Below are 13,721 nucleotides of genomic sequence, written 5' to 3' on the forward strand. Positions count from 1 at the left end.
AATATCCTTAACTCCGCCCTGATGAAATATGAAAAGTGGGTAAAAATACATCAGGAAATTCTATTTAAATCAAATAAATTGTATTTAAATAACTAGAACCCATGAAATTACAGGATTCTATTTAAATAGCTTGAACATGCTAATAGCCTTAACATGGCCCTGATGAAATATGAGAAAAAAAGTGGTTAAAAATAAATCAAAAAACCCACACAGGTGTTATACAAAGCAATCTATTCTAACCTGGGATCACAAATGCTAAAACACTGCAATCATGGTGAGATGGGTCTGCAATCATTTTTCAGGGCTATTGATGGAGACAGCACAGAAATTTAGCCTTTACCCTTTAGAATGACAACCAAATGACAGCTATCTAAAGGATTTCAGTGCATTAAAACTAACTATTGAAGTTAAATGATTTGTTTATGGCAGGACAGAGTTAAGGGTGGTGATATCAGAATAAAATATTGTGACAATGCAGTTTGGAACAACTCTGGACCTTGTTTTTTTTCCAAGTTAAACATCCATACTAAATTAAAAAGAGTGAACTTTTTAATTCCCAATGTAACGAAAACACTAGAGTTTAATAAACAGATACATCAGAATCGTGCCTCCAGGGAGGCCGCCTCCGTTTTGCGGGTAGGACAGTGAGACTGACCATGAAGCCACTTTGTCAGATCACACGGGTCAGTTCAAGAGCAGATAAGAGATACCTCGGGAGTTTTACAGCTCACAGATGGATGAGCAAGCCCAAGCAGACTTAGCTGAGTTCTAGAGCAGGAGCCATAGCCTCAACCACACTTCCCTCTTAATCCACTAACCTTCTACCACTTGCCTACATGCTCTATTTATCCTCAGCACTATTCCCTTTATCTTCTCTCTCTTACCACAACAGTACCACTTTCCGATTTGCTTCTGAATCCTGCTTGTCTTAACCTTCAGTCCCACCGATGGACAGGACTTACACATTCCCTCCTCCTTCTGGAGCACAAAGATCCCTCATACAAAGACTGTTTCTTTTTTGTAGAGCCTGAGGAGTGAAATGCACAAATACAGGTAAGCTGCAACTAGGCTTAGGCCCCCCGCAGCATGCTGAGCAATGTTCCTTTTTTGATTAATTGAAAAGGGGTTACTTTGGAAAGTTTCATCCTCCAAATCAAAGACCTGTGCAACTGTTGCTTCACGCAGCATCTTAAATAAACGGCCTCCTTTAATCTACAACACTTCCAGTTCTCCTAAAGAAACCATAGAGTGAAGAACAAATAGCCTTAGCTTGCTTGTTCTGCTCTGAAGTTCCTCAGTAACCTGAGGGAGCCCAGATCTGGTTACCCCAAGACAGCACCTGCCCTTGAGAAAATAATTTCAGCTTTCACTGTTAAAGGAGCAGAGAGACACACTGGTGCTATCCTGAACTCCATAGCTCAGACACGGCTTCTGAGCTGTGAATATTTCAGGACCTTATTTTCCCTGGTCATAAACTGAATGTAAACTAATAACCTATTTCATACAGGCGTCTAAAAACTTACTGTGCTTATGTTTGCAAATGCTCCAAGACCTTTCTGGAAATGGTGTAAGGAAAAGCAAAGCATACATATTTTTAATAAGTTTGACTGGTGCACCTAGCTGTCATTTTTGTGCCTGATTAGTGGCAATAAGGCATTTTTCCATTTATTTCCAAGCAGCTGCTAGAGAAGAGCTGCAGGCAGATGTAATCTGGAGACTGCAGAACTCTGCCTGCTGTCAGTTTCACATCAGCATTTTACTTTCTTGTATCCCCATTTATTATTAATCTGTATTTATATCTAACTCCAGCTCTTAGTTAGCCTTTGCCAGAGGCTTAATCATTAGAGATGACTGTGAGGAAGGAGGGGAAAGAAGAAACTGCCACAAATCAGGCTTCTACCACTCCATTTAATTCTGGGGAGGTGAGAAACTGCAAAGCTTGGGCTATTTAGGAAGACAGCAGCTTGCACAGTAGATCAGACCAGTTCAAGCCTCCTTTATCCTTAGTATTAAATATGAAAAGGAAACATCCCTATTACAGAACTTCCCCTATAATCATATTCAGTTCCTACTTTTTACAGGGCTTTATATCCCTTTTAAATTTCTATCTGTTCTAATGCAGAGGATGTTCTTACATTTCACATTTTCCAAATCCACTAAGCCCTCAGGCTCAGTAAGACCATGTCACACTTGTTCCAAATAAGCACTGTATAAATACATACTTATTCCATCAACTTCCAGTGCACTGCCTTTTAATTTAATACAAAGAACAAGACCACACTCAATTATGAAAAGACAAACAGGAGTACCTGCTTCACTTTGTTCTCTCCAAAGTAAACAATTTTAATTTAAGCAGTAGAATTAATACCATTTGTTTTCTACTCATGAATTTAAGGCTTCAAATCTTTTTTTCATCTCTTGCCTCTTACTTTTATCCCTTCTAAACAGGGCTGAAGGGTGCGTTCCAGGTGAGACACCACCATTCATTTACTGAAGGCATTCTATTATTTACCCGACCATTCCTTACCCATCCTAACATCTTGCTCACTTCACTATAAATGAGAAGCCCATTCTTTCCTTTAGAGGCAAGATGAATGTAATTCATTGCAAAGACTGTCCATAAGTTTTCCAAAATAGAGACAAAGATGTCACGTATACATGCTCTGTATGATAAAGTTTCCCACGGCAGTGTGAGACACATTCAATTTATTGCACACTTTCCTCAAATGTTCCCATATATCCAGATGGCCTGCAATCCTAAGAAGAACTCTAGGCTTCAGACTAGAGTTTTGGAAATTCTTCCGCAAGTCTTTTCCAGCAAAAGCAGCTTCAGCAGTTTACCCAGCTGTCATACCATTTTACTCTGCTTTAAATAAGCATTATTGTCTTTAAGTATCCAGACGGAATGGGAATGTCGTTAGGATCTTGGAGAAGTCATCTTCCACTTCTTTCTGTTCAATCATAATGAAGGCTCTTCAGCGTTCCTCCTCCAAACCTTTTCCTTTCAGAGAAGCCAGAAATCTAGAGACAGGAAAAAGAAGTCATCATGTCACATCAGAATCAGCATGAGCTCCCTCTAGCCCACACTGGAGCGCCTGTTACCAAGCCAGCTGCAAGAACGCCTTCCTCTTCCATGCCGTCTCCAAAATCAGGGCTAGAATGCTTCAGCTTACTGCTAGAGGATCACCATCGATTAAACAAGAGGCAAAACTTGAGTATGGCTCATTTGTTCTACAGAGCTCCTTAAGGCTTTTTGGCAAGAGTTATAATGAAAGCCTTAATTTCTTGGGCAAATTCAGTTAATTACAAAAGTTAATTACAGATTTCAAAGCCTGTATTTCCCCCCCGATTCAAATGCATACAAGAATTTCTCCTCCATTCATTTTAAAAACTACAAAATAGTATTACTGAGTCCTATTAAATTGCTGATGAGACTCTAGCCTTCTAACCTGAGACAGCAGCACTTCACTGGTAGTTGAAAGTACAGTTTTATCAACTGTTAAAAGCTTTAAGAAAACCATCAAAATAGAAATGGCTGCAACAATGCAAAGGATTAGCATTCCTGCTTTTGCAGTCAATCTGTAGATACAGTTTACACCATGACAATGAGTGCTTACAAAGAAAATCTACTTGAAACCATCAGAAGCTTCTCTGGCTTAACGGTATTTCAAACAGATTTGCAATCCAATGCACCCCTGAATCCCCCACAGGAAAGAGATGTACTGCTTTCTATTACTGTGTAAGATGTCTGTCCTACTGGCATCAAAAAAGTATCTGATTACAGTCCAGACTACACACAAGCAGAAACAGCAGACCCAGTAAAGACATCCTCCCAAAACAATTCCACACTCACAGAGGAAATACAGTGTATTAAAATGGAAGACATCAACCAAACGCTACAAATCACGCCAGCGGGAACACGGGCTTTGGGATGAAAAATGTAATTTACAATACAAAGTAGATTGCTTAGGTTACACACTTCACTGGTAAACTAAGAAAGCTAAAGAGCTTACCCAAAATAAAAGTTTACTAAAAACTGACACAATTTAAATTTAGTCAGGGTTTTCAAGCCCAAAACTCAGATAAGCAAGGTATTCAATTCAGGAATTGTTTTGTTCATCTCTGAAAAGCAATCATCTCTGAGGGAAAAATCAGGCAAATTTTGCACAAAGGTTCATCTCATGAAATCTGCTTTGGGAATTCAAAAAGGAAAAATGCAATCATTATAACTAAAAAGTAGCAGGACAGCATAGGTGAAAACTTACCTGCTTTAGCATTTTTTTTACATCAAAGTCATTAATTAAGAGTAACATTTATTTATCAGAGATCTGATCAAAATCATAGCTATAAACAATTTGAAACTTATCATTCTTTTCATCCTGAAGAAGTCTATAATACAAATACCTCAAAACACGAGTGATCGAAGAGACCTATTGTAGAAAACCCACAAACACATTTGTAAGATTTACATTAAGTAGATCATTTCAAATAGTAATGTTAATAGGTTATAATGAAATCTCCAGTTCCAATTTGGATTTTCTCTCTTTAAATATGACTGTCCACTATTTAAGATCTGTTTAAGCTGTTTTCAGATGAAAGTAGCCATCAGAAGGCTTTAATCTTTGGCACATAGCCATAAGGAATAGAGTTAATCCCTGGGTAGCCACTAAAAATGATCAAGTAAGAAAAATAAAAATCTTACATCATGCATCAAATACAACTAGCACACAAGCAGATTTTTGCATGAAGCTATTATCCCCATGCAAGGGATACTTCCTTTCACTAAAACACGGGGAGGAAAAAAGGCATCATGCAGAACTGAAACAGGAAAAACCAAATTTATTTTTAAAAGGCATTAAAAAAAACCTCAAAGAAAGTAAGCATTTGGTAGTTTGTGACTGTTTTTTTCCCCCACTAGCTCTAAGGAGCTTTCAGCACCGCTACATCTAACGATGCATTCAATTTATTTCCATGGTGCCATTCATGGTACTTTGCAAGCACGTCACAGATAGAAGTGGAACCTCGCTACTCCCTGCATGGTAGGCTGCCCACAGAAGGTGGGGAGCACAAAAAGTTGAAATGGCCTGCTCAAACCACAGAAGTAATTTTTCTAGTTCTTCACCAGCTGTACTGAAAGCATTTAATTCAGCCATTTAGGAATTAATTACAAGCTGGTATCATACTGCCAGTTTCCTTGTGGCTCCACTGGTTCTATGAGAACTACCCACGCAAGACAAAATGCTACTTCCAGATATGCAAAAAGAGCCTTTGCATTGACCTTCAGGACAGCATTTCTGGCCTAAATCTGTAACCAAGCAGACTGACAGTGACAGATCTGAAATAGATCATATTTGCCCATTTTCCCTCACTCTTGCAACTTCTACTATGTTAGCATACTTAATTATTTCACCGCCAATCATACTATGGACAAATAACTTCAGCTGACAAAAGCCAGCCATTTTTCTATTCAAAACAGCTGTGCTCCCACAGATTTAAAAACTCAGTTACCAGCACAGATTATCATTTAAGTTGCACGAAGCCCCTGTTTTAAAGAGGACTCTGTCATCAGTTTACATTACACAGGGAGGAAAAAAAAACCCAAACAAAAAAGGAGGTAAAATTACAAACCTGATTGCCATCTCTTAAGAAGTATCTCTTCTCTATGACCTGGGAAAACCAGAGAATGATCTTAGCTGGCACAGCATATGCATAACTTCAGATTGCAAGCAACACCACATGTGAGCACTGAAACTCATGGCTAACCATGATAAGGTCTAAACCCATGTCCCCTGCTCCAGGCCTATTGCTTTAAGTGCAACACTCTATTACAACAGAAGGAGTTGCCACCTCTGGCCATTCTTAGTAAAGCTGTGTTATCCTCAACTTCTACACACCTAATTGAGTTATAGCCCTCTAGTAATGGTTTGGGTGATGGTTTGGGTGTCTCCTTACTGCAGCAGAGTCAGCTATTCCAATTCTTCCCTGCAGGTGCAGTGGTTCTGAGCACTAGAAAAAAACCCTCATTCTGCAGGTGTGTAACAATTCCAGTGGTTCTGAGTAGCCCCTGGGCATAGGTGATGCTTGAGCAGAGGTAGCCTGACTCGTACTCTGACAATGATGTCTGTGCTGAAGGATACATATGGAGGCAGTACCATCAATCTAAGAATGAAAAAGTGATTTGTATCACTCCATACAATCTACATGCTCCTCCAAAGAAAACTGCGGTGAAATTTCCTCTAAAGCATGATCTGATACAGGAGGTGGTCTGCTCCACTATATCTTTGTCCAGGGGATGTTTAAACCAGAGCATTCCTCCTGTCATTTTCACAGTAGGTCCTGATGCTCTCTTTTGCAGGAAGGGAGAGTAACATGCCAAATTTCCTAATTCCTAAAGTTAGCTTTAACCAGGATCAACAGAGCTAACCATAGTCTTGAAATTCCCCACATTATTACCTTAGCACACTACAGACCCTCTGGCGTGCCAAAGGACTCCAAAAGCGTACACAGAGGGTCTCTGCACATTTACGAGTTCTTTTTCATTGCTCTACTCAGATCAATAATCAAACCTTCAAGCAGATCAGCTGGAGGTTTCCAAAAGCAGACCAATCTTTGGCCTCCCCACACCTGTCTTGAACCAACTCAAAAACCAGAATGTGAAAGGAGCTGTTGTTCCATGTTCAAATCACAAATAGCATTCAATACACAGAACAACAAAACGTAATTTAATTGGTTTAACTTACCTTATCAAAAAACCTGCTTAGTTTGACAGCATTGGATGAACCTGCAGCCAGATAACGAGGATTGGTGCAATCCTAGAACGCCCACAAGACAAGCCAGCACAAGGAAATCAACACAACGAAGCCATACAGGTGGCAATCTATGTACCCTTTCCCCTGACACACCCATGTGCAACTAGCTAGGGAAACAGTCTATCTCCTGATTTCTGCTCCACAGTCATTGGAGAGAAAAGGCCAACTTCTGTCTGTGAATCAAACAGAATTCTAAGCACCCCTCTATGTGCTCCGTGTCTTCCTTCTACCACCAGCTATACAGTCAGCTAATAATCTGTACAAGCTACCCAAGGTTGTGCGTGTATGTATATGCATGTGTGTGTATATAGAAGCATTCACACAGCACGTGTATAGTTTTATACATATATATACACATTTGCTATGGAAAGTTATCTTGATGTTTCATTCAAAGATAGTTGGTGTCAGAACCGAGAAGAAGGAAGAGAAAACTTAACTCCCAACCATCAATTCTAAGCTTCAGTGACATTATCTAACACCCACTGCACCTCCCTATAATGAAACAAAGACGATAGTTTCATCAAGCAAGGGGGATGGCCAACCAGAATGTGCATAACTCCAGCATTACTGAGGAAAATCTCCAAAAGCTCAATTTTTGCCACATCTTTACTTACTAAAAAAAATCAGACTCACTGCCATCTAAAAGAAAAACACTGTTGACAAGGATACTAACCAAATTTATCTCTTCAGCATTGAAATCCTCAGCCAAGAAAGCGGTTCTGGTCAAAACTTCATTCCGCTTAGTTTCCGGGATCTGATCCAGCTTAGTTCCTATTACCAGCAGTGGAATCTGGTTATCAGCAAACTGTTCACGGTCATAGTCACTGATGAGGCAAACAAATAAAAACCTAAATGAAGCGATGGTCACGTAAGTGGGCACAGACGCGCCATCAGCTCCCCTGTGCCTTTCAAATAACAGTCATTTGTTTATTAAGGGTCATTATTTGTCTGAGTGAGAATGTGCTGTATCTGTAAATTAAAGAAGGGCTTCTGCATCTAAGTCACTGCACAGGGATTGAAAGGAAAGAGAGAACCACAAGTTGGATTTCTTCTCAGTGTAGATGAACCACAGAAGAAATGATCACACAAGCAGGAAAGAAACAGGAATTCCAGTATTGTACCAAGCGTATGCAGCCACCAGAGACAGATGAGGGAGTTGGCATCTCTGAACATCTACACTTCCTACATACATACACTCTTTAATGAAATAAGTTATAACTGCAAAACACTTCCCCTTTCCACATTAGATCAAAGAGGGTTGTAGTACCAGCTGTGGGGTGTCAAGTTACTAAGTCTACATTCAAGTAAAGGTAGCCATATAATGTGAATTCCAACAAGCTTTCATTCAGATATAAATAATGATCAAAGACAGCCTTGATAAAATAAATAAGATTGCAAATAAATGTCATCACAAATCCAAGCTCCAATCATTCTCCTCAGCTAGGATAATCACTTGTACTTTTACCTAAAGCAAGCTTTCTAGAAAGTAATTCTACAACCAACAGCAACAACTTGACAAAGCAATTGCTAGTGGCTGAGTATCTGTCTCTGACAGGAGTTAAGTTTTTAAAAATTAAAACAATTGTGAAGAACCTGTATGTGGAAAAACAGGAGATATTTGTAGTTTATACAATGCAAATCCTCTTTCTCTTCTCCCATGTTTCTACAAAAACACCCATGTATCAGCACAGGCAGATGAACAATTAATATTCTTCTCACAAAAATCTGCCCCTTATTATTGCTTCCCTGCCCACGTGTGAGGTTTATCAATGATCTTAAAGCCTCCTTGACTTCATGTATAACAGGAACGTGGAGGTTAAGGAGGAAACACTTGACAAGATGTTGGAAATCTAATTATGAACAGGCTGTTTAGATAGAGTTTTCTAAACTCTTTTTTAGCTACACTCCTGAAATAATTCTCCCATCGCCCCAAACAAAAAATAATGAAATAAACTTCCTCAGTCTTGGTGCATGGAAGGAAAACCTTTTGGAACAGACATGCCATCCCACAACACTTTTTGTATGAGGACTTTGCATATCTCTGAACAGACTGGAGCCACTCTCACAGAGGACTCAGACAAATGATGGCTGTGGTAAACATCTCTTCCCTTAAAGCAAGGTCTCTTGCACCTGGTTTGGGAATCTACTGGCAGAATGACCCGATGGCAGTGTAAAACAAAAAGAACACTGATTTTCTTTTATATCTCCCATTTTTTCCTTTTTTCCTTAAAAGTCTAGCCACATCTACTTCAAGTAGCCTTAGGGATGAACAAAGACTTCCATAACACCTTGGAATTATTGTGTCTTAACCCTGCACGTATGTTTTCACTCACCCATTTGTCACAAGAACTCCCGTTGGAGCGACATCTCTGTTGAGTGCTTCCAAAGACCAGCGATACAAATTCTGTGATGATTTCTTGTTGGTTAAGTCATGCACTAAAATTATCCCTAAATAAAAGCGAAGACAGCAAGATGCTATTTAATGATTTTTTTTTTTAAAATCTTATCTTACCAAAATGACATCTGCAGGTTCCCAGATACCTCAGAATGAAGAAACGGATATATAACTGGTTCAGTTACAGTGAATGAATAAAGCTGAAAATATCAGGCTGCAACAGGTTTTTTAAAGCTGCTTATCATGAATTGGATAAGAGCTAAGAGAAAAATCTCATGAAAGGAGGAAACAAACAGTCACCTCAGGGTTTAATTCGCAAGAGGCTTGCAGACATTCCCGGCTTCTGCTCTGTCTAGTTCTAATGATACTGAAACTCTGTATTACTGCAGCAGAGAATTTAGCCTTTCTCTGTTTTTATCTAACTGGCAAACATAACTATCTTTTTGTCACACCATCCAAGAAGTCTAAAGGCTGTTTCTTTGTTTCAAAGAGTTTAGAGAACACTACTGTTTTCCTGCATTTTCAAGAACTAATGCTACATACTTGGGGAGGTATGCAATGGGGAAACAGACTCTGATAAACTTTCTCAGTCCACCAAATGGCTGGTAGAACCATCAATTAATAAGATTTCATGTATTTAAGATTAAGTTGCTCACATTTTTCATTACCATGATCCTTTAAAATGTAAATTCTGAGATATAAAAACACCCAGCCAAACTTCCTGGCTGTGCTATTAACAGACACCCACTTCTGATAACCACAGTTCCTAACTCAATAACCAACCCATGCTAGCAAATTTCTATTTATTCACACCTTCTGCAACCTGTGCAATGTTCTCACTTCCTCCAGACTTCAAACCATCATTAATTCAATGACAAAATGGAATTATACCCCTTACCTTCATCAGGATTCATTCTCAACACACTTCAGTCTACAGGTGGAGAAAACTTATTAATTTAATCTTTCACCTTAACTCCCAAAGGTGCCACCCACTGTACACACTACAAACAAACCATGTTTCCACGTTTTCCGTTAACCCCCCCAACTGTGCAGATTCTTCTATGAGAGTTCCCAGCATATCACGATCACGGCCTTATTTCAAAGCATTTATCTCAGTGACAGCATAAAAAGGCAACTCAAATGCATGTCCACCCCCAGTGCAGGGAAAAAAAAAAAGCCTGATACAACATAACTTGGCCTACGGCAACAGATTCAGAGGCACTGCTGCATAATCTGTGAGAAACACACTCCACCTCCAGACACTCTTCTTTAGTTATGTTTTTGATTGGTCAGTTCCTTTATCTGTTTCACCCAAAACCTACTCAGCTAGTTGCAACAGCACAAAAAGACTGTGTTAACATCAAAAAAGAGCAAGCAGGGCCGATGACTACTCAAGGAAATGTTCCTCCCCCATTAAGGTCTGTAAGCCACAGCCTTGCTGCCTAGTCACCGTCCCAAACTATCACAGTCCACACACCAGATGCAGGGTCATCAAAGCAGAAGATCCGCGGTCAAACCAAGAGCAAACTGTACCTAACCTCATCAACAACCAGGTCTCCCTGACAGCCTGCACAAATGCTGTCACAACCAAATGTTGTCTTTTGATCTCAGGTTTTCAGACCACTGCAAGCAGAGAAAGCACAAGCAGCCAGGCAGAAGGAAAACGTTCATCTTCTCAAAGAAGGTCAAAGAGAGACAATTTGTGAGACAAGCTCTAATGAAGAAATTAATCTAATGAAAGAAACTAGAGCCAAGGCTACCTACCAAAGTCAACAGTTTTCATGAGAGCTGCCTAATAATATCGTTTGGGCAGTGGAGATAAATAACTCTATTTTAATAACGTCACCAATTATCATTTAGACACATAAGTTCAAGATCTCATCTCCTAATGGGCTGTTCTAGCATACTTCCAAGTCTGACCCACACTCACTTGCATACTGTGGATTTGGTGTCAAAGAGAAATCCTTTTTTTTTTTTTTTCATATACCAAAGAGGCTTGCTTTGAGAGCACAACTCAACTCAAACCTTATTTACAGAAGTGTGATTAACAATATTAAGTAAGAGGTACCTATACACAGTCTTCTTCCTAGGAAAGAAGGCAGAAATAACTAGTTAAGTCATCACAGATCAAAAATGTTTATCGTATGCCTTAACACATTACTGAATGGCCTTCAAATGACTGGGAACAAGAAAAGAGTCAAACAGAACATCTGAGACAGTTTTTCAGAGCAGTTGTTAATCTAGTATACACCTATTTTTAGTAAGCTATCCTTGGATGGCAAAAAGTAACAACTGAAATCCTGCACTGTTAAGTTTATAATATCTTATTTGCTCTTATTAGTGGTGCTGATGAACTACTAGGCCTTTAAGTCAGTATCTTGACAGAAGGCATAAAATACTACTTTCTCTATACAGCAAGTTGCAAGATTCAATTATTAAAAATAATTTGGCAAATTGAGCAGAGACAAGATGGTTATCAGCATATTGCAGTTCTATGGGAGAACAGTTCAAATTTGCCAGGGTAGGATATAACTATGGAAGTTCATATTAATTAAAATAATTATTTCTCTACTGTGGTTTTGGAACTGAACAGACAAGAAAATATAAATCGTATTTCTGCACATCTATCACGCCTGGAAAGGTGAAGGCGACCTTTATGTCTTCAAGTGTAGCTGGAAAGGACATCACTACAACTTCAAAGACTCCCTGCTGTGCCAGCTGCACAAGTCTGAAGTGAAAGGCTGATGAAGCACAGGTTTACCTAAAATAGCTTTCCAGTTCAAAACGGAATCCATAAAATTCTCCAGATGGATTGTATCAGGTTTTTTCCTGTATAAATGTACTGGAATCAGAAAAGAGAAGAATATAGCCCTCAGCCAGACTTAAAGGAATCCTGCCCCAAAACCCAAGAGACAGCTTGTAACAGAAACAGTGATAAAAGCAGACTTACACTAAACAAACTTACCATTCAGCAAGTTATAAAATACGGCTCGTGTGCTTTTCACACTAGTGGCACTACCCACTGAACCTCCAACATCCCACAGCTCAATGTAGTAGGTCTTCTCTTCTGGAGTCCCTTCTTTGTAGTCATGGATCTGATGAAAAATTCACATCATACATAACCACAACCCCAGGTCATTGGAGTTAATTCACACAACACTTGCACATTCAGCTGAAAGGATTATTGTACTTGGATAGAAATTTGTAAATTCTCATGCTGACATCATTTCAAATCTCTGGAGCAAAAGAGAGATGGAATGAGTCAAGTGGCCACTGGATACCACAGCTCTTCTACAAGACGGAACTTTGAGTCAGCAGGGAGTATCCTTTCCATCTCAGTATTAACAAACCTGACACCTCATGATGTGCTTAGAAATAACATGTTGCTAAAGCAGAAGTAAGATCATGACTTCTTACAGTTGTTAAAACCCACATGGTAGCACTGCAAGAATATTCACACGGGTGACCACATCTGATTATAACAGACCACATCTTTTTCCTTTCCAAATTATCATTAACATCTCAACAGAATTAATGAATCGACCAACAATTTTTGCCCCTGGATCTGCTAGGTTGTTTTGCTCCAAACAGGACTGCCATGTTTCTTTCCCCAAATTTTGGAAATATATTCCTATGGCAATGCATTTCAAGGATAATGTGGCAAAGAGCGATAGAGGAAAAAAAGTGTTTATCGCTATCCCATAAGGATTGTAGGTTGGGCCAAAAAACCTGCTTGATAAATATCATCATCACTCTGACTGCAGTGAGCAGACAGGAGAAGCAACCCTATGGTCGTGGTCAGTACACTCAAACTAAACAAACAAATTGTTTTTTCGTGGTATGTTTGGCTAACAGTTTAGCTGTGCATTAACTGTTTCTCAGGGAAGCATGGTTTAAGCTCTGTGCCTTTTGACTTAAACCGGCCACTCCACGACTGGTAACACACCAGTGGCCACTGCAGTAAGGAGAGGTGCTAGGAACGACAAATATCGAGAGGTGCTAGGAGTGACAAATATCTCGTGATTTCCACAACCTTGGAAGGTCAAAACTTGTTCACACAAGTGCTTGGCTCACATTTAATACTATTTGCCTGAAAAGATTAAGCCCTCAGCAGAACAAAACATGGAAACACACATCTTTCTGGGGCTTTAAGTAATGAAAAGAAGGGAAAAAAAAAAGGTCAAGGCCATTCTCTTTACTTTAAGCTTGGGATACCAAAAGGTCAGACACGTCACCTACTCGAACATCCACCGAGCAGCCCACTGTCCAGGACGGGTTTCCAAGCACCTGGTTTTGGCACAAGAGGTGAACAAGCGAAGACTTCCCGACACCTGCAAGTGCACACAGAGGACACAGCTCCTGGGAAATCACGAGAGGACGGGTAAAAAGGCCACGAGCGGGCGGGCAGCCCCGGCACCCGCGGGGAACGGCGCCCAACGGCCGGAGCGAAGGTGGGAGGGAGGCAAAGGCCCAGGGCCAGGCTCCCGCGGGGAAGTTTCCAGCCGGGCGGGGTGGGC

At 39.9% G+C, this 13,721-nt stretch overlaps 1 protein-coding gene across 1 annotated transcript in view; it reads right to left on the reverse strand.

Moving 5' to 3' along the window:
• Positions 1-536: 536 nt before the first annotated feature.
• The window catches only part of RABL3 (RAB, member of RAS oncogene family like 3), a 14,457-nt gene continuing 1,272 nt past the window's right edge, over positions 537-13,721 (reverse strand). The window contains exons 2-8 of the mRNA XM_026847115.1: positions 13,444-13,685; positions 12,170-12,299; positions 9,143-9,257; positions 7,483-7,633; positions 6,741-6,812; positions 5,629-5,667; positions 537-3,021 (exon numbers count right to left, since the gene is read on the reverse strand). Coding sequence (XP_026702916.1) covers positions 2,956-3,021; positions 5,629-5,667; positions 6,741-6,812; positions 7,483-7,633; positions 9,143-9,257; positions 12,170-12,299; positions 13,444-13,685 — 815 coding nt within the window. The 3' untranslated portion in view covers positions 537-2,955. The remainder of the gene's footprint in view (positions 3,022-5,628; positions 5,668-6,740; positions 6,813-7,482; positions 7,634-9,142; positions 9,258-12,169; positions 12,300-13,443; positions 13,686-13,721) is intronic.

The sequence above is a fragment of the Athene cunicularia genome, assembly GCF_003259725.1.
Source record: "Athene cunicularia isolate RWA chromosome 1 unlocalized genomic scaffold, athCun1 chr1_part1, whole genome shotgun sequence".
In the NCBI taxonomy this organism is placed as follows: Eukaryota; Metazoa; Chordata; class Aves; order Strigiformes; family Strigidae; genus Athene; species Athene cunicularia.